This window comes from Polypterus senegalus, chromosome 9, assembly GCF_016835505.1.
Source record: "Polypterus senegalus isolate Bchr_013 chromosome 9, ASM1683550v1, whole genome shotgun sequence".
NCBI classification, from domain to species: Eukaryota; Metazoa; Chordata; class Cladistia; order Polypteriformes; family Polypteridae; genus Polypterus; species Polypterus senegalus.
In genome coordinates, this window is record NC_053162.1 from 94852066 (window position 1) to 94873244 (window position 21179).

The window sequence follows — 21179 nt, forward strand, 5'->3', positions numbered from 1 at the left end:
CACGAAATTTGATAGATGGCTTCCCTGTGCTAACCGAAACCAATGTACGTACTTATTCCAGTGGTATGATGCCACTGTCGGCCGCCATATTGAACTTTTCAACGGTCTTTGTTACTTATGGGCCCATCTTCAAGAAATTTCGTACGCGGGTTCCCAACGCTAACTGAATGCTACTTACGTACATATATACGTCCATAACCTGCAGCTCGGTCACCGTGTGAGGTGCCGTTGGGTCCCCCATCCCAACGCCTGCCACGTTGTTGGCTGCCTGCCTATATAAGGCCGTCCGTCGCTCCAGTCTCTACATTCCCTTCCTTGCTTCACCACAGGATTCACGTCTCCCTGCTGATAACAACAGCCTTTTTATTTAATCCACGGCTTCTCCGCTGTTTTATTGTTCGTGTATTACGATTATAGTTATTGTGTAGGTATTTAAGACTTTCTTTACATTGTTCAGTTACCCATTTCCTTTATCATTCCAACCGTACCCCCATTAACATGTCTATTGAGGTGATCACCATTGATCAAAGAACTGTCACTTACCGAGTGGTTTCCATGCCCGGAGATGGCACCTGCCTTTTCCATTCTCTTTGTTACATATTGCACAGCCGTATCAGGCTCACTCTTGATATCCGGAAGAACATTCATTGTGTCTTATGAATTGAATGACTGGGACAGGTTCAAGGTGTGGACTAATGACGGTACAGGAGATAATTATGCTACACAGAAGCACTATAAGAGTCAAATGCTTAAGCCCTTCACCTATGGTTCTGCATGTGAGTTGATGGCTGCTGCTGAATTGTTCGGTTGTCGCTTTCAAGTGTACTGAAATGGCCAAATTTTTTACACCTTTTGACAACCGCCAATTCCTCTTAAACATCTTAGATTCACAGGTGATGATTTCAGTACTGGACACTTTGATATTTATGAATGTTTAAACTCTCAAAAGCTGAATGTGAAATTATCGATGAAACCGGTTGTATGCTTACAACGCTTGACAGATGCCAAATGTCACTTCAACACAAGTCCTGCAAATACTGTCGTACTTGAAACAAACCATGAAACTCAAACTGATTATGACAGCAGCAATCCAAGCTGTGAGATTTCAGACAAGATTACTTTTCACATGGCCAACTGTACGTTGCATGCTCAAGAGTAAGCTCAGCACACAGCTTGGTCATATTACAACCGGAAGGCCGAACTGACAATGTGGTATACAAAGAGATCCTTACCAAATAATTATTGGTATATTTTACCTCAGTTTAAAAAGATTTAATTTTCTTCTTAATAAAAATTTTAAGGCAGTACTTCACCACTGCGAAGCGCGGGTATTTTGCTAGTAGGTAATATAATAGGCAACAGCTCATTTCCTGATAATAGGCAAGTATACTATAAGCATGTAGTGAACCTGTAAAGCAAATAGACAGTGATTTTTTTTTAAAACATTATATAAATGATACAATAGCAGTAGTATGTACAATATGTTACAAACTAAATACTACTTGAGCTTGTTATATGTCAATTTTACATTTAATGCCCATACATACCTTTACAACAAAACTATTAGGTTATGTATACATTAACTTCTTAATCTTACATTACTTTCATTTTAGATTTAATTCTGAATGCAACCAAATTCAGAGATCTAAATGAAGTAAAGTGGCTCCAGGCATCACAAAACCTCAAACTGGGATGGTAGTTCACATGTTAAAAACCCCAGGACATAGAGGAAAATGTCCTGATAAAAACAGGGTTGCTAGTGAAAATAAAATAAAGTGATTGCTTGCCTTAACAAAATATATTGGAAGACTGTGCAGATAAATCAAAAACAGGGCCTTGGCATAAGCTAAAAAATGGATCATTTCCCGCATTACTCCCAGATGCTCCCTTTTTCAAGTGAATGTGTTATGCTTGTATCAATCAATAGCTACTTGATTTTTGCTACAGTATATTTTATACAATGATCTCTAATGTATTCCATTCCTCTTATTCAACAGTACGCTGCAGCCTAGTAATAATGTTAGTAATATTTAATTATGATAAACTGTTGACTGTCACTATTGCCCAAGGAATATGTGAAATAAAGCAGCATGTATCTTCAGAGACTTTATTCACTACTTGATGATGGGAAATTATTTTTTTATTTACTGTAAAGCCTTCACAATACATTCTTCAGTGCAAAGATACATACTTCTTCCAAATAAGCACATATATTTTTCTGTTAACATTGTACATTAAGTTAGTTTGTTGTCATGAACATGCCTCAAACGCAGAAAGCATGTTTTCTGAAATTGAAGCTTTGCTTCAAAGGTGGCACAATGGTTTGGATAATAATTTTATCTATATAAAATACCACATTAGTTACCTTAACAAATGTATTTATCATTGGCAGAAATTAATACAAATTGATAAAAATGGTAGAACTTTTTGATAGCCAAATATATACACACACACTAGGGGGCTTTGCCCCCTGCTCGCTTCGTTCAACAACCCCCTGGCCTGCGCTATGCACCAGCCTTTTTGCGGTTCTGCTGCTCATGTATGGGGATGCGGATGTACAGTTTAAACAGATTTTTATTTACATGGGAATTTTTACATATGCATCAACGCAACATATAACTATCCATGATTGAATTTAATTTCTTTCTATTAAATAAAATGACTTTTTCGAATGTTTGGCTCTGAGTTTTGCTAATTTTCTTTGCAAAAGCTATTCTAACTGGAAACTTAACATTTTAATACAAATGGCATATCAAGATCTCCTTTGTTGTCTAATGTTATACGCAGAAGATGTACTACATTATCTTTCTTGGATACGTCCTTCTTTCTACAGTAATTTGTGTGTTGTAAGATTGGACATTGTTAAAGGTTGTAGATATTCTTCGTGATATTGTAAGTTGTTGTTTTCATCTTCTGCATGATCACCACCAGCTGTTTCAGCATAGTCTATTGATACGCATTTAACCAATTTGCCATGTAACCTTTTTACATTTTTGGATGCATTTAACCAATTTGATGTGTAACCAATCAACATTTTTGGCGTTAATTTGTTTGACTTCCTCGTTTCTCTGTGCTAGGATTGCCTGTGTACATGTTTTTATGTTGATAACCCTTCGTGATGAAATTGTTCAATTAGATTTGGACATAATACGTCTTCTTTAATTGGAAACTTAAAGTGAGGAAAACGTTACAATGTATAAGAGCTGAGAGCGCAGGAAGTGTGTCTTACAAAAGCATTCACATAAATGAGAGTTGTGCGAACCGTGGTCTTGTTTGAAAATGTTTGAGAGGAGGGCATGACTTAATAAAATCTCAAGGCAAAAGTCTTGTCTCGTGAGACTTGAAAAAATCTCTCTTCCAGAAAGTCTTGTCTCCAAAAAGTCTTGTCGCATCGAAGGATTTTTTTAATATAATATAAGTTTGATAACTTGGTTAAATTCAAAATTAAAAATATTTCAAAGCAAAAAAAACTCAATGTGTAGTGCTTTACATTTTGCATTGTTTTATAAGTGTTGCACTAATATGTTATTGACACATTCTCAAAGTGGTATTTAGTCAATGTTGTAGACGTTGTGTAATGCGTGTGAGAAAAAGATAACGTCTAAACAGTGTAATAATGAAAAGAGACACTTATAAAGGTTTGGGGTTTTTAGCCCTGTATACTGCAGCAAAACATGGTCAATTGTTTACATAAAACTCAAAAGATATTGAAGGGTAGCAAGACAGACAGTTTATAGGGAAGGACCGGAAATTAGAATGTGGAATGCTGGAAAAATCGTGGTGGTGTATGGGAGTCTAACGTCATCAGTTGGGAAGCAGAGGGAAAAAAGGGACCCGGAAGTGTGCATCTCTTTGAGTCGTCTGGGCGGTCTTAACGACAGCAGTGTCTCGGTTTTTCTGAAGAAACAGCGAGAGAAGTTAGTACGCTTCCATTGTCCCCTGGCAGGACTCATCGTGGTGCAAGTCAGGTCCTTAAGCTGCTCCCCAAGCTCTCGTGCGTGACAACAGGAAGGAGGCACTCCCACAATTTAATGTGTTGGTAAGATTGTGACATTATAGGCACCAACACAGTTCATTTAGACGTTCAAAAGAAATCCATGCATTAGTGTTAAAGTGAAAATATAATTAAATATAAAATGTTAATCAACAACAACACTTTAAAATTTAAACAAAAGGGGTTTACATGTATCACTCCAGAAACATCTTTTTTAATATGTTTTTAATTCTGAAGTTCTTCATCTAGCCCTATAAGCCAAGTCTGCAGATAGCATTTGGTTTGAAGTTTCTCCAAATAGTTAAAAAAAAAAAAAAAACTATTAAAAAGTACTGACATTGGTAGGCCAAATGCAGTACATTTCATTAGAATATATTGCCATCCTTTGAATAAAAAATGAATTCATGTCTGTTGCAAGCACTTGCATTTTAAAATACATTTCGAATGATGGTGCACTGTAGATACATACAGTTTTAGCAAAGGATTTATCGACTAGACATAAATTTCAGTAGTTACCTTTCAATTAAACATATAGCCAACAAAATAGTTTACTTGAACTACTGACTAATTCACTAATTCTTAAAATAACTTTTCAACTAGTATGTGCTTTTATGGTAATCAAAAATGTCTTGGCGCCTTGAAAATGGGGATGCAAATCTGCCCATTGTTAGTAATAAACCTCTACATAAAAGTACCTGAAATGTTCAAAGTGGGCTGTAATTATTCTACACTTTGGTTATTATTTTTTTTTAACAGTTAATGTTTTTTAACTTATATGGCGTTGCAATGTTTTAGCTCTGCAGTGGATTTCATTATGTTGGCATATGCAATATACAGTACTGCCATTTTCAATAGAAAATAATTAAATGAAATCCTAAAGACATAACAGAGCAATTAAATATGAAAATTAAATATATAAGTATAGCATAAGATAAAGAATATAGACTTAAGTGTTTAGATTTTGACACTGTAATATGCTATTTATATTTTATAGTAACTGAAAGGTTAAATCAGTCATTGTTAAAATTACCAGTAAATAATTCTGGTCATTATTGGTTCACTATTTCATTAATGCCTTTTAATATTTTTGAGTAATCAAATATTTGGTCATTTATCAAGTATTCCATTCTGCTGTGTAACAGTGGATAATGAAAGATCTCATAAGAAATATCAGGATATGATCAATATAGAAAATCGCCATCCTGGAATGAGCAACTCCACTAAGTTAGCAGCCATATCTTTAAAATGACTGACTGTATTTCCACTATTAAGCTTAGGGGCCAGATGCGAGTCATTTTCATTCTTTCTTAATATCCTTGAGCTGTGTATGGGATTCTACTTCTTATGAGACCAAAAAGGAAATATTAAAATTCTGTTCAAAGAAAGTCAGAATGCATTTGAAATGTGCTGTGTATTTCATGTAGTAAATAATTGGACCAGACAATTTTTTAAAAAATTCAGTGCCCTTTGTAATGGCTATAACACTTTAACCTCATGAAGGAAAATGGACAAAGAGAAACTAGATTGCAATCTATATCAGACCTAAAAATACCTGGGAGTGCAGCTGGATGATAATTTGGACTGGACTGCCAATACTGATGCTCTGTGTAAGAAAGGACAGAGCCGAATATACTTCCTTAGAAGGCTGGCGTCCTTCAACATCTGAAATAAGATGCTGCACTGCAGATGTTCTATTAGACGGTTGTGGTGAGCACCCTCTTCTACGCGGTTGTGTGCTGGGGAGTCAGCAAAAAGAAGAGGGATGCCTCACGCCTGGACAAACTGGTGAGGAAGGCAGGCTCTATTATAGGCACGGAGCTAGACAGTTTGACATCTGTGGCAGAGCGACGGGCACTGAGCAGGCCCCTGTCAATCATGGAAAATCCACTGCATCCACTGAACAGTATCATCACCAGACAGAGAAGCAGTTTCAGTGACAGACTGAGGAGATCGTTTCTCCCCCACACTATGCAACTCTTCAATTCCACCCGGGGTTAAACGTTAATATTATACAAAATTGTCTGTTTTTTATACCTTCATTGTTATCACTTTTTAATATTGTTCTTTATCAGTATGCTGCTGCTGGAGTATGTGAATTTCCCCTTGGGATTAATAAAATATCTATCTATCTTATCTATCTATCTAATCTTCATCGAAAATGCTCAGAACCAAAGAAACATCATGGCATTGCAGCGTAAAACTTGCTTTTCAACAGACATGTTCACCTAGGCCATTTGATTTTAAAATATGTTTGCTATCCTGAAGTTTTCTTAGAATGTAGAGTAAAAAACATATAAAAGTTATTTTGTTTTCTGATTGAAGTGGATTGATTGGAAAAAACTGTCTTAAAAAATCCACCTTCGTTATTAGGATCTTTTTCAGTTTTTAATAATGTAAATTCTGATAGGGTATGTTATCTTTCATTAATGTAAAATGTACAAGATGTGTTATGCATTACTGTTTCAGATGACTAATGTAATAAGCGTACAACAATGGATTTTGTTGCCATTGTAGAACTTTTCTTTTAACTGCTTTCAGATGTAAATCTTTTATTTATATAGTATCAGATAGTTGGGGTGGCGACCCGGCTGGGTCACCCAGGAGGGCTTGTGCCTTCCCCAGACCATGTGGGGGCGACAACCCTGGTACCTTTGGGGGGCCACGGGTACAGAGCTTTGAAGCTCCACCCAATAGGGGCCCGTGGTCACCGCCAGGGGGCACCCCTATGCCTTTGGAGCCCTGGACCTCAGCACTTCCGCCACACCAGGAAGTGCTGGGGGGAAGAAGAGCAGGGACACCCGCAGTGCTTCCGGGGATTCAGCCAGTACTTCCGCCACACTGGGGAGTGTAAATGGAAAATTGCCGAGAAACACCTGGAGCACATCAGGGTGATTATAAAAGGGGCCGCCTCCTTTCATTCAGGGCTGGAGTCGGGTGAGGAGAGGACGAGAGCTTGGAGAAGAGAGTGGAGGTGGCCTGAAGAGTGAGGCAAAGAGTGTGAGAGGCCTGGACTTTGGGGTAAAGTGGGTTTTGTGGCACTTTATTATTTGATTTTGTACATAGTGTAAATAAACGTGTGGTGGTAATACAACATGTCTGCCTGTCTGTGTCCGGGGCTTAGTCCACAATAAATATAAATACAGTATATTACATATATGAAATACATTTTGTCATCTATTCTTCCATTCTCTTTACAGTCCTAGGAAGAATAAGCCTGAGATTGTCTAATTTCAATCAACTGCACGGCAGACTTGCACTTTTACCTTTACACTGGGCTGGAAAGTTAATCTAATCTTGTCTCTGTAATGCTGAAAATAACTTGGGATCTTAGAGATCTTGCAAACTCTGCACAGACATTGGTCAGATCAGGAATTCAGCCTGGACCCTTAAACACATAATTCAGCACCTCTAATAACTGTGCCATTCCATGAATATATAATTTGCTCTAGTTCAGATCCCACAGTACAAATGAGTATTACAGTAACAGATGACACAATTTCACAATCATTTTATTCAATGGTAACATTTGGCCACTTATAAATTAATCTTTGTGTCTGTGATATAATTAGCACAGGATAATGGGATATATTGTATATACATTTGATTTAATTATGTGACTCACTAATGGAAAGTGGTATGTTTTAACAAGCTGATGCATTCTTTAGAATTTCTTAATCAAGTATTACATTTAATATGTAGCATGTTTAGCCATACGACTTGACTTTCTTGATGAAGAAATGTTCAATAGCATTTCAATGTTTGTACTTATTATGACTCTAGAATTTTATTTTTGACATGTGAGAAATGCATTTCCTTAAATAACTGATGTAAATAGATCATTATCATTTTTGTTGTTGACAAGAATTACTTATGCAAACACTTTGAAATCACTTCAGTTTTTTTGTCTGGGACCTCCAGACTTGCTGGTACGAGAGAACCCCCACATATGATATACCTTTCAGCTTCTTTTGATGTCTCGTTATACAAGACATTGTGCCTTGTGGAGCTCCCTTCTATTTTATGTCATCTAAACCTAAAATAAACATTTTAGGCCATTTTTGCACTATATTTTGAGAAGGAATATCCTTATGATACAGAGAAGACAAATTGGCATATGCTGTAAGAACGATCAGACGTACTTGAAGTTGTGCATGCCAAATCAACTGACCCCAGAGGTTCACCTCCTAATGGGATACACGGGGTCAAAATTACCACTTTTCACAAAACTTAATAAAAAAGAAGATAGGTAATTTAGGAATATGGAGTGTTGTTTTACGGCATATGAATGTCGTTGATCAGATATTTTTAATATTTGATTCTTGAAGGTCTTAGTCCTCGCTCTAAGAGCCATTCCAAAAAGGTAATAAATGAGAAATTTTAAACATAAGCATGTGGGGTATCATTTTAGACTATTTCAATTTACAAATGATATTTTTGATTGATTTTTGATCCTTTACTAAGGATATAGCCCTCCGTGAACCTCTAGGATAGTATGAAAAATGACAAAATTCTATAGCAATGGAGAATATTTAGACTTTAAACATTTAAATGGAAGCACACTTTGCAAATATCTGCAACTTGTCTTGTTTTTGTACTTCTACTTCATGAAGTAAATTATTACATTTCCTATGAACACTTTGAATTAGGCCAGCATACACTAATTCTTACTTTTTTTCTTTGTTTTCAGGAGATTCTTGGTTTGGGACAAAGTGCTGCCTTCATGAGAAAGAAAAGGTCTCTTGTTGCTCCTTTAATGTATGTTCCAGAGAATCAAAGACCGCCTTTCCCCAAAAATATTGGCAAGGTAGGTCAGAATTGTATCTAACATTTATTGATTTTTTTCCCCCCCATTGTGACTTTTATGAAGTATCAAATGAGTATTATATGATGCTTTTTTTAATCTTTGTATTATTATCCCTAGTCAGGACATGACTTTATACTACTTAAACTTTTCAAACTTGTACAGTACGTTTGTGATTGAAGAAAGCAACATAAATTGTTATTTTGGTACAGTCGATTCCGGTTAATCAGATCACATCGGGGCGCGATCATTTTGGTCCTAATAACCAGCTGCTCCGATTACATGAACATGCCCTATACATTTGCAACCAAGACAGGACATGCTATCAGTAACATACTAAAATGTCTATATGACTTTTATTGTGCTGCACATGCGTATGGCGAACGTACAAACAAGAACTACGTACATGTACATGTACAGCTGCTTACAACTTTGTTTACTGAAAAGGAAATCTACAAATTCTGCGAAACGATCTACACGGCTCAGCATGCGAAGCAAAATAAAAAAGGTTACATTACCAAATTCCAGCCAACGTTTGAAGAACTTGTCCAGTGTGGTCTGACACATTCTGTTGACACACTGCATTTGAACAAAATCACCACAAACGTCTAACGCATCAATGGGACTGCCTTCATTACCCTCCTGCATGAAATAGCGGCACAAAGTTTCAATGCATTTCCTGGCATCCTGTGTTGTCACTTGCACTAACTCATTAGGGTCATCATCACTTTCCTGGTTTTCCGATACTGTCATATGTTTTGCTGCATTTCGAGCAACAATTGAAGCATTGTAATCTTCATTTTTATCATAGCAGTGAAGCTCGTTGTCGATAGATAAAAATTCTTTGTAATTTTCGACCTGTTGAAGTTCCACATTTTCATCATTCTTTTCACTCTCAATCGACATGTCCACATCCATCTGCAAGACCAAATGCCTAAAGCCACTGTGAGAAAAACAGTTCTGAATTGTCTCACTGCTGATTTTTTGCCAGCTATCGGCCACCAAAGTAACTGCTTGTAAGATGTTGACCTTCGCACTGACTTCTGTTGCTGTTGACAATGAGGTCAGCAAATTTTCTTCAGTTGCTTCAAGGACGTAATTAATCAACCTTGCACGATAAAAGATCTTCAAATTTTTGATGATGCCCATGTCCATTGGCTGCACCAAAGCTGTGGTCCTGGGAGGTAAAAATTGCAGTTGGATGTTCTTCAAGCAATCTAAACGTGGATGGAGGTGTGCTGCACAATTGTTGAGAAGGAGCAACATTTTTCTCGACTGGCGTTGTAGCTCTCTGTCCCAATCCTTCAGCCATTCTTTAAAAAGTTTAGAGGTCATCCACGCATTTCTATTCTCATGATACACAACTGGTAAACTGTCCATTTTAAGTCCCTTAAAGCAGCAAGGCTTGGCACTTTTTCCTATAACCAACAGCTTCCTCTTGTTCGTTCCTGACATGTTTGAGGAGTAACAGTAATGCGATCCATCGCTTTTTTGGAGCCAGAGAGTGCAACATGGTTGTAACTTAAGGAGCCATACAGTGTGGCACGATAATACAGCCCGGTTTCATCGGCATTGTAGATGTCATCTGCTTGGAATTTTTCATGAATCTCGGGAAGTTTTGTTGATTTCCATTTTTCAGCACCTGCACCATCAGCACTTTCTTTCATGTGCTTTCTTGAATTTTATGTCACGTCTAGATTTCCATCGAGACAACCAACTGTCTGTAGCTTTGAAATCATCGTGGACCAGCTTTTTAGCGAGTTCTTCTGCTTTGCACTTTAACATTGGGCCGCTTACTCACACACCTCATCCAGTAACAATGGCAAACTATTTATTATGGGCCTCATCGATGTCTGGATTCTTGCCTTCACGCTTCAGTTTTTGAGAAGTTCCTCATCGTCTTTCACATTGTACCCATTCTTCTCGCAGCTCATTCTCTTGTTTTAACGACCGCAAAATTGTACTCTTTGCCAAGCCGGTAATTTCAACCAACCGCCGCTGACTAGTGTTTGGTGGTTGTTGCCTGATCTGATCCAGGAAATCAATTTTTTCAGCTTACGTCAAGTCCCGCCGTGGCATTTTGGCATGGGAGACAAGACACGCACAGTTCACAGACTAAAAGAGTTCTGATGAAATCTTGGTGTTCCCGGGTCAAGATGTGGAGGTCAGGAGAGCCACAAAATGCTCGCCATTCATAGCTTCGGCACTAAAAGCTTCCAGTTTGACTTTCTTGAAGCAAAAGCTAAACTTTAATCCTGATTGACAGGAAGGAATTCCTTGCACGGACACTCTTGTTTACGCTCGACTTCATGTCGCCGGCTACTGGGCAGTCCGTTTTAAGAAAGAAAGGGCAGGCATGTGGTTTGCACTTGGTACAAATTTTCCGACTTCCTGACCTTTGATAAAAGCATAAATTCTCCTGGGGAGCCCAGGGATCCTCCCGATGTCACTGACCCACTTTACATCCGCTTTCCGCGGCGACTTGTGGCTTCTTTTTCTTATTCTCTGTCACGTTCTTTGCATCCGATTAAACGGAATTTTGGTCCAAATAAGTAAACAATATTAGGCTTATGTAATATGATCTGTTTCGGTTCTTTAGGATTCTGTCTCAATAAACGGCTGGTCCGATTAACCGGTGGACCAATTAACTGGAATCGACTGTATTTGGAAAATCCTTAAGCACAAATACCAATCATTTTGTTAAGAGCTGATGGCAATTGCAGTTCTCAACTCTAAGCAGGTCCTTGTTACAATTGAGTAGCATTTAAAATAGTTTATTTCTGTATTTTTATCATGTTTAAATTTGTAAATTAAAAAAGAAAATCCAATATTTATCCATATCCTTTAAGCAATGCTTGCACCATTTCATGTTGGTATATAAGAATTATGTCTCATACTAGAGAAATTCAATTAGTGTCATATTTGCTTGAAGCCCAAACTTCATTATAGTCTAGGATGGCTCTTAAGCCTACATAGTCACAATTCTTTTTATGTAAATATAATATTCATGACTTAGTTTTTATCTGCTCTTTAAATGTATATCTTTGTCCTCTTTATCACATGGTTAATCATTATGAAGAAATCATGCTCTGTTTGTATTGTGATAGACTTGCCACACATGAATACAATTGTTGGGGCTCCAAGCCATCAGTATCATTTTTAACTGAAAAGAAGTGCAAAAAGAAAAACAAATTACTGAACGCAGAGGCATCTTATACAAGTTAAGCAACTCTTGGCTGCTGAGATGTCCATCTCCCTGCTTGCTCTGGGGTCAAAAGGTGACCTCCTGGCTTTACTTCTCTACCCTTTGTGGGTCCTGACCCAGGGAGGTCGGAAACGATGCTGCCCTTCGGGGATGCGGCTATACCACCTCTCCTGGTGCCTACTCTGAATTGTGGAATAAACAGGTGGTACAGGTGGTGTGACAGTGTTTATATGTACACACACACGTATGCCGCCAGTCCTTCTCCCTCCACTCCTCCTCAGGCTTTGTCCTTTTCCTCCCAACTCCAGTTCCCAAATGGTGGGGACTGACCCCCTTTTTATAGGGCACCCAGAAGGACTCCAGGTGCCCAACAAGCTTCTTCTGGGTGTGGCAGAAGTGTGGTCAAATAAGGTCGTAGAAAGGTCCATGTGCCCCCTGGCCCTGCTGGAAACCAAGGGGGCTGCCCTCTATCGGCCCAGAGGAGAAAGTGTCTTAAAAATACTTCCCTGGTCTTTCCACACTCTGGGTGTCCTGGCTGGGTAAGGGTTCCGGCCGCCCATCACAATATATATGTATATACTGCTCACTACTACAGGCTTATTTAATAAACGTCTTACTTAACAAAAAGTAAAGTAATAATAGTGTACCTTCAGCAAGTGGCTCTCAAGTTTAGTCACAGAGAAACCCTGCGGCAGCAGATTTTGCTCCAAACGGTTTCACAATAAGTGAGTCATTTGTACCTTTAATTACTCTCATTGTTTAATTAACTGACCTTTTTCTTGTTTTTACTTCTGTTTTGCATTCAGAGGAGTGTAGAATTAAAGAAATATATGTATTTTTACTAAATCTTTAAATGCTTTTTGTCACTTTCTTTTAATTCACTTTTCCTTACAATTAATGACAAGTGGAGCAGACACCATAGCAAAGGACTTTGAGTCCTGAAGGGCAGCAATTTCAGTGTTTACCCACTTGTATGTTTTATTAGCACATAATGACTTTAACAACCACAAAATTTAAAAAGAACAAAAATATTAAAAAGCAAGTAGAATGAATCATTCTAAATCTAACAATCTCTTGCTTCATTCAGCAAAATTTAACATAACAATTTTAATTCCTGAATTGATACAAAAAACAAAAGCTTGGAAATGAGTTTGCTTAATTAAGATAGAAGTCAGCATTAAGAAAAATGGTGGTTTTCTCTGGCCATCTCCCTGAACAGCTCCTGGGCACTTACCAGTAATGAAAACCTTCTCTGAAATGTATGAATAACAACAGGGCTCCTCTGAAATTTCTTGCACAGACAAAGCTCTCAGGCTCCCTGGCCTGAACTACTGTATCTTTTCTGGATGTTCACTTTTATGTGCATTCTGGCTATTAACAATGTGAATAAAAAAATATTTAAATGGTTAGTCAATTTGAATGTAAAGACTGTTGTGAAAATTAAAAAAAAAAAAAAACCCAACCACAACTACAATATGCTTTACAGAGATAACAAGATTTCAATAAAGCTTTTTTGTCAAAGGCATGTCAATCCTGTAAATCAGATTTGCGCAACAGCATCAAACCAAATACAGCATAACAAAGCTGCTTTTGACACACTGTTAAAACAGGTTTTGGAATCAATTTTTGCCTGTTCTCTTCATTTCCTACACTCCAATGACACTCACAGTGAGAACTTATAAATGCAATGTGTACCTGTGCTGGCTTGTTTTATAACACAGCTAGGGAAGCAAAAAGGGAGATTATAGTCAAACAGTGAGCAAACAAATTGGAGAGAATACATTCCAATTGGTGTCTTTTTATATGTGCATTAGTAGGATGGTGGTGATGCTGCTCTGGCTTTTACATATTGTACAAGAACATTATTTGAGTTTTTAAAACTTTGCATTCAAAACAAATGTGTTTGTACACATACTGCACATTTGAAAATCCCCACTCAGCATTGAAGTATTAAACATCTACTGTACATAAGCATACACCAAGGAAGAAATTCTAGAGACATTTTATACTGACAGTGTGTGGCCTATATGACCTTCTAGTGCATAGTGAAATCAGCCAAAAATAACCTTAACATTAAATCTGCCTGTCTTAAGCTGCTAGTTTACATTAAATTCAGATTTTCATGTACATACTTATTTGTTTCTGATTCTTTTAATAAAACATTTGCCAGATTTCTTATATTTTAACATCCCTACTGGAGATGTTGATAGACAAGATCCTATACATCAGTTATGTAAAATAGATTCCCTCATATAGCTGTTACACACTGAATTTCAATATTTTTATTGGAATTTAACACTGTAACACTTTATTTTAGAATCAGGTTTCCTTTACTACAAATTGGCTAATTCGGTTAATACCAACAGAAAACATTACCAATAAAAACTGTTTCATTAAATCAACATCATAATTTGCAAAGCATTTAATAGTTATAGTATTCTTTCCAAAAGGATACAATCGTGAAACACCGGAGCTCAGCCCTGTTGGGCTTCATGGCCACCGCCAGGGGGAGCTGCACGGCTTCCTGAGCCCGTGTGGGCTGTTATTCAGCCACACCCGGAAGTGCAGCCTGAATTAGGTCAATCAGCACCTAGAGCACGTCCGGGTGGGCTATAAGAGGAGCCAGCAGCCACAACTCAGGGGTGCGCCAGAGTCAGGAGGAGGAGGACAAAAATGCCAGGGAGAAGTGGAGGAAGAAGAGTGACTTTTGGTGTTTTCTTTTTGTGTGTTTTGGGGACTGTGTACGGCCTGTGGGACATGGGGAAGACGTGCCCCATGTCTAAAGAAAAAAATACATTTTTGTTTAATTTTCACGTGCCTCTGGTGTCAGTCTGTGTTGGGTCAGGCGCCTATATAGCGCCCTATTCCACTATATATAAATAAATATATATATCTATCTCTCTCTCTCTCGATCTGTCTCAATCTATCTATATCCATCCTTTTGGAAAGTATGCAAAAACTATTAAAAGCTTTGCAAAATATTCTGTTAATACTATATGGTAAAACACTACAACTATATTTAAGTATTGCATGTTTGGTATTTTCAATGAAATTTATTAAGGTGTTCATTTAAATGTGTAATCAAAAGACTGGTGCTATGCAGCCTCATCTGTGTTTATCCAGAAGTGGTGTCAGATTCATTCACATTTACTGTTTTGTGATTAACAGGAGTTCAGTAAACAGTATGTGACAGTACAAGGTTTAACTTGAATTCATATTTACAGTTGATCCTTTCACAAATATAAGCTGTCAATTATTTGAACCTCTTATTGACTCAGACTATATTGTTAAAGAGCAGTGACTACATACAGCTAGCAGGAATGCATTGTTCACTTTCAACACTAGTCTGGAGATGTCTTTACATGACAAAGTCCTTTGAAATAGGTTAAGCTTATTTTTAACAGATGCAATATGTTTTCTCCATACACAACATACATTTTTGATAGGGGTCTATTTAGGAGAGTGTTCAACTAAAAAAGGGGTTTATCCCTTGCAACCACAGACTTGCTGTCAAAAAGGCTGAGTTCACAACGGCACCATTGCACCTTGCTGTTTAAAACCACTAATCCACCTTCATGAGGCTTTGTGTTAGTTTAGAATTATTATATTAGTGAACAGTAACTGTTTCCACCCACATTTAAAGCAGATGTATATATCATTCATCTGCATCATATAATACTATTAAGGAGTGCCAAAAGCTGTCAAAATGTGTTACAATAATTGCTCAATAAAGAAAATTATACCACCTCAGTCGTTTATGGTTTATGTTTGAACAGACCATGTGACACAATGAAAAAGCATGCACATAACCAGCCATCAGATTCTAATTTTATTTAAAAAAAAAAAAAAGTAATTCAGAATTGGTTAGGAGAAACCCAATCAGTGCAGCTCAAGTTTTTCATTAAATGAATAGTTAATGTTAAATGCTAATTATTTGATTTATTTTTCAGTTCTGTGATGTGGCTATTACTGAGTAGAATTGAGCTTCTTTCTATGTGGTGAAACCTTTTAAAAAGCAAAGAGGGCAGGATTCAAAAGATCAGCCTCTAGTTTATTTATGAATATTTTGCCATAAAAATCTCAATTTTTTTGTTATCAACATTGTCAATAATGAAGAACAAAGGCTTTAGACTTATGCATATTTTTATATCTGCATATGCATTTTTAGTACTTATATTTAACATAATATAAAATGATCGAATAAAAATCACTCTTGGACAAAAAAATCTAAAATGCAAGTTTTCCAGGGTGAAAGTGCAATGCGATGATGTTCGGTTCATTACTTTAGATTCAGTTGTCAGATTGAATTGTATAAGGTCTTTCAATGGTGAGTGCAGTGGGTTATCATGTGTTTTGGTATATTTTGTAACATACCAGCATCACACATCAAACTTTTTATTTTCTCTATGGTGAAGTGTTCTGACAGTTATATATTAAGCCGGTTCTAGCATATGAATGGCATCATTTTAATTGCGTTGTTAGTTGCATGCAGTATTATGATGAGCTACCAAAGAGTTATTCCTCAGGTTTCTGTAAGCATATGGCAATTTTTTTATTTTTATTTATTTATTACCTTTTGTTGCGGTGTTAGGTTTCTATATCCATAATCATGTAGTGCTTCTTTACCTATGCTTGATAGATGAAACCTGTGCTTAGATTTGAACTTGGGCTGCAACAGTTTGAACCTGTGGCATTACATTGTGCAGGATTAAGTTACAATAGGTTTGCTGCAGTCTGTTGTATTTGTACTCTTAGGCATATTTGTTTTAAACTGAAAATACTACTTCTTTCGGCTGCTTCCGTTAGGGGTTGCCACAGCAGATTATCTTCTTCCATATCTTTCTGTCCTCTGTATCTTGTTCTGTTACACCCATCACCTGCATGTCCTCTCTTGCCACATCCATAGACCTCCTCTAAAGCCTTCCTCTTTCTTCTTTAAACGGAAAATATGGTGGGTTTCATTTTTTTGTAATCATGCATCCCCCCTGTCTTCACACTTTTTGATTACCTTTACCAAACATTTATAGATTTTTTTCTTTTCCTTTTCACTCTTATAAATGTAGTGAACTCAGGCATATTTCACACCATATAAAATATATACCCCACAGACTTGAAAGTCCTGCTTTTATCATACCTGGAAGTGACACTTTCTCCTCCAAATTCATAACCATTCTGGCCTTTATAGTCACAATTTCACTTGTACTAGACCTGGGATCATGTTTATGACCCTTACTTAATAGAAGTGACATATGTTTTTGTATTTGAAAAACAAGTAAAACTTAAGAATTACAAAAAAATATATATATTCATAACAAACTACTGTAGCTATGGGTTGAAATGTAAGTAATCTACGTAGACCTAATCATATTTATTATTAATTAATCCTGGCATGCAATGTAAACTGTGTTACTTTATATACCCAGGTATTTGAATTTCTCCACTGTATCCATTCAATTCAATATGCCATTGGAGGTCACCCTTCAATTTCTAGCCACATTTTATGAATAATTAAAGCAAACAGGAAGTGCCTGAACACAACAATATTTATTTATATAGCACATTTTCATACAAATTATGTAGCTCAAAGTGCTTTACAAGAAGAAGAAAGAAAAAAAGAAAAATATAAAAATAAGATTAGGCAATACTAAGTAAAAAAGAATAAAGTAAGGTCTGATGGCCAGGAGGACAGAAAAAACAAAAACCAAAAAAAAAAACTCCAGAGGGCTGGAGAAAAAACAAAAAATAAAATCTGCAGGGGTTCAGAGGCCATGAGACCACCCAGCCCCCACTGGGCAATATGTAGTGCCAAAGCAATGAGTCTGAATAATAATACAAATGAGAGATTTCATTTTTTGATTTCTTTTTTATAAATTTGCAAAACTTTCTGAAAGCATTTTTTCACTTTGTCATTAAGGGCTATTTAGTGTAGATTGATTTACAACAAAGTGCAGAAAGTGAAGGATCTGAATAATTTTTAAATCCAGTGTCTGCATATTTTAATTTGATATCATCATAGTCCTCATCACTAGTTTAATGGTAATTTTCCAGGTTTACTTAGGTTATTCCCTTTGCCCCCAAACCTTTTTTCCTCACTTCTCACAGTATTGGACATTCATTGTTTTCATATCATTTGAGACAACCTCTTGGTGCACCTCTTCTCCTATTCATCCTCTGTCTTTTGCTTTGTATACAAACTACTTTCCTTTAACTTGGCATTCAGTCCTTCACTCCATGATGTGCTGTATATCCTTCTCATCTCTGTTCTTTCTAGCTTTACTTCATGTTCTGCCTTCATCAGGCATGTCTCATTATCATAGAGTATTGTACTTCACACTGAATGCTTTATAACCTTTACCATTTAATGCTACCTTGAAGTCAGAATGGGGATAGCTCCTGGAATTTCCTCTATGTAGCTCCCACCTGGCCATGCCCACATTTCTTCTTGCACTTGACATGTCACTTAATTAGAACAAGTCCCCTTCTTTCTCCAAACAACTCCATTGCCAATATATATATATCTACCCTTACTCCATCAGCATTCTGCACTGCTCTTTCACACTTTTCTTCAAAAAAAAAAAAAGTTAAATCTTTGTGCATTCACTTATTTCAGGCCATGGATTGGAATGAGCTCCTTTCAACACCTTTATCACACCCGGTGCAAAGCCATGAACCACCTCTTCCACATCTCCTGCCCCTTTGTTCCCAACTTGGTGTCTCCTGCAAATAAATTCATAAGCCATTTACTTTGTAATTTTAAAAGGGCAGTGTAGCACTCTTTCAATGCTTAATGCAGTGCTACATGCTTTTTGTTTTGACCACAGGTTCATGTAGCTCCCAATACAAAGTAAAAGTGCATAATATCTAACCACCCCCTAATAGTACCCTTTTCCAATGTAACGAATATGGCAGTTCTTATATGATTATGGTTTTGACTCTTTAGTTTATTTTTAGCTTATTTGGATGGTGTTAAAATGCAGCATTGTAAATTTCTGTCCACAAAATTAACCTTGCCCCTTCACAATGAAAGCAGGTTTACTGCAGCTTTTTCTACTATTACACAAATCCAAAGTGCACACCTTTTACAGTTATGTTCCTCTAGAAAGTAAGCGTGGTTAAGAAACGGTTAAACATCCCAGCTGAAAGATAACTTTACAAAGAATTACATCTGCTATTAAAAATTAAAACACAACAGCTGAGAATGTGGTGCAAATTTAAAAATTGTTTAACTAGAGAAGAGCTTCTGATCAATTATCTTTAGACTTTCATTTAGTTGGGTACTGGTGTTGCCTTTTCTTGCTTAATTGACTTATTTCTGTTTCTTCAAAGAGCGATTGTTAGCTTGGAAAACTTGGCTTTTGTGATGTAAAAAAGCATTCTTTATTTGAAGCCTGACAGATAAGGAATAAGAATTAAAAATTACAAAATAATTACTCTAAGAAAATACTCACAAAACCAATATTACCACATACTGTTGTAACCATGGTATTGTCTTTAAGCTAATAGAAACTGACAGTCAGCTGAAAGGAATTCTTAGATTTACTTTACCTGATCCATATACAAATGAGTATGAAACAAACGTGTACAGTATATACAAAGTCTGTTCCTGAGTACTGCTAACAGCCTTTATTTCACTGGTCTTATAGTAAACTGCTGGAGGTCATTTTGTAGGGCTCTGACGGTGCTCATCCTGTTCCTCCTTGCCCAAAGGAAAACCGGTCCTGCTGATGGGTTAAGGACCTTCTACAGGCCTGTCCAGCTCTCCTTGAGTATCTGCCTGTCTCCTGGAATCTCCTCCATGCCCTTGAGACTGTGCTGGGAGACACAGCAACCATCTGGCAATGGCAGTGCCATCCTGGACAAGTTGGACTACCTATGCAACCTCTGTAAGGTCCAGGTAACCTTACCATATGCTACCAGTAGTGACACCTACCATAGTCAAATGAAAAACTAATGAAAAACAGCAAGAAAAGATGAGGAGGGAAATATGTCAGTGGCCTCCACCTGTTAAATCATTCCTGTTTTGGGGGTCATCTCATTGTTGCCCCTCACCTGTTTTTAAGTTCATTAACACCAAAGCAGCTGAAACTGATTAACAACCCCCTCTGCTACTTAACTGACCAGATCAATATACCAGAAGTTTCACTGACTTGATGTTATACTCTGGTTAAAAAGTGTTCCTTTAAATTTTTGGGCAGTATATTATCTACCAACAAATTACTACTTGCATTATTTCACATTCTGAACCATTTTAAAATTATATTTCAAATTAAACGGTTATGTATGATTTCACAGAAAGAGAAGCTGTCTGTTTTTTGAGTTACATGTAATCTGCTCTGTACGCTTAGGAATGTCTAATTGAATAACTGGAGTCATGCAGTCTGTCTCTGCTTTATTCTCTCATAAGAGTCTAGGTAAATGTTCTGAAATAAAAGAAAATAATGGCATTCTGTCTAGGGTGATTATTCTTACCTTGTGCCTTTTGTTGCTAGGACAGGCCCCAGCCCCACGTGACCCTTCCAGCTTTTAAATTTACCAGCAGTTTAAATGCTTGTGATCTATTTGGCTTCTGAGGATTAAGCAGGCTTAAAAAATGGTATGGTATTATAATACTACAATACAGTTTACAAACCTGACATTAAATTCTTGAACTTGTAGCATTAAATTACTATAAGTCAATAACAGCTTCAGACAACAATAAAACTGAAATGAAATGCTGTGCTTTGGAAACTAAAACACTGTTTAACAGTAACCTGTAGGTAATTTATTCAAATAGGTCCAAACAAATGCATATGTCTCGACCAATGCACAGTATAAAAACAAAAACAAACTAGCAATCTGTTTTTGTACAGCTTAATATATGTATACCACATTGCAGGTGTCAATTTGTTTGATGTGGCATTATATTTTTATGTACAATATCTATATATTAAGGAAGACCACAGAATGAGCACACTCTAAGTTTTTTGTTAGGTATGAATTCAGTTCAGTCTACCTGTCTTTATGCTGAACTTCAAAAATGTTGTTTTCATTTCATTTAAGCATTTAAGTCTCATTTTAGATTAATGCATCTTGAAAATTATAAAAAACTTTTTGGTAACCTGAACTATCACCGACAGATGAGGTGGTGAAAACCAAACCACATTTTAGTTGTTTAAATGCAATATTTGTGAGTAATGTGA

At 36.8% G+C, this 21179-nt stretch overlaps 1 protein-coding gene across 1 annotated transcript in view; it reads left to right on the forward strand.

Moving 5' to 3' along the window:
- Window positions 1–21179, forward strand: part of cdh13 (cadherin 13, H-cadherin (heart)) — a 1331220-nt gene that overhangs the window by 541177 nt on the left and 768864 nt on the right. The window contains exon 4 of the mRNA XM_039763495.1: window positions 8682–8798. Coding sequence (XP_039619429.1) covers window positions 8682–8798 — 117 coding nt within the window. The remainder of the gene's footprint in view (window positions 1–8681; window positions 8799–21179) is intronic.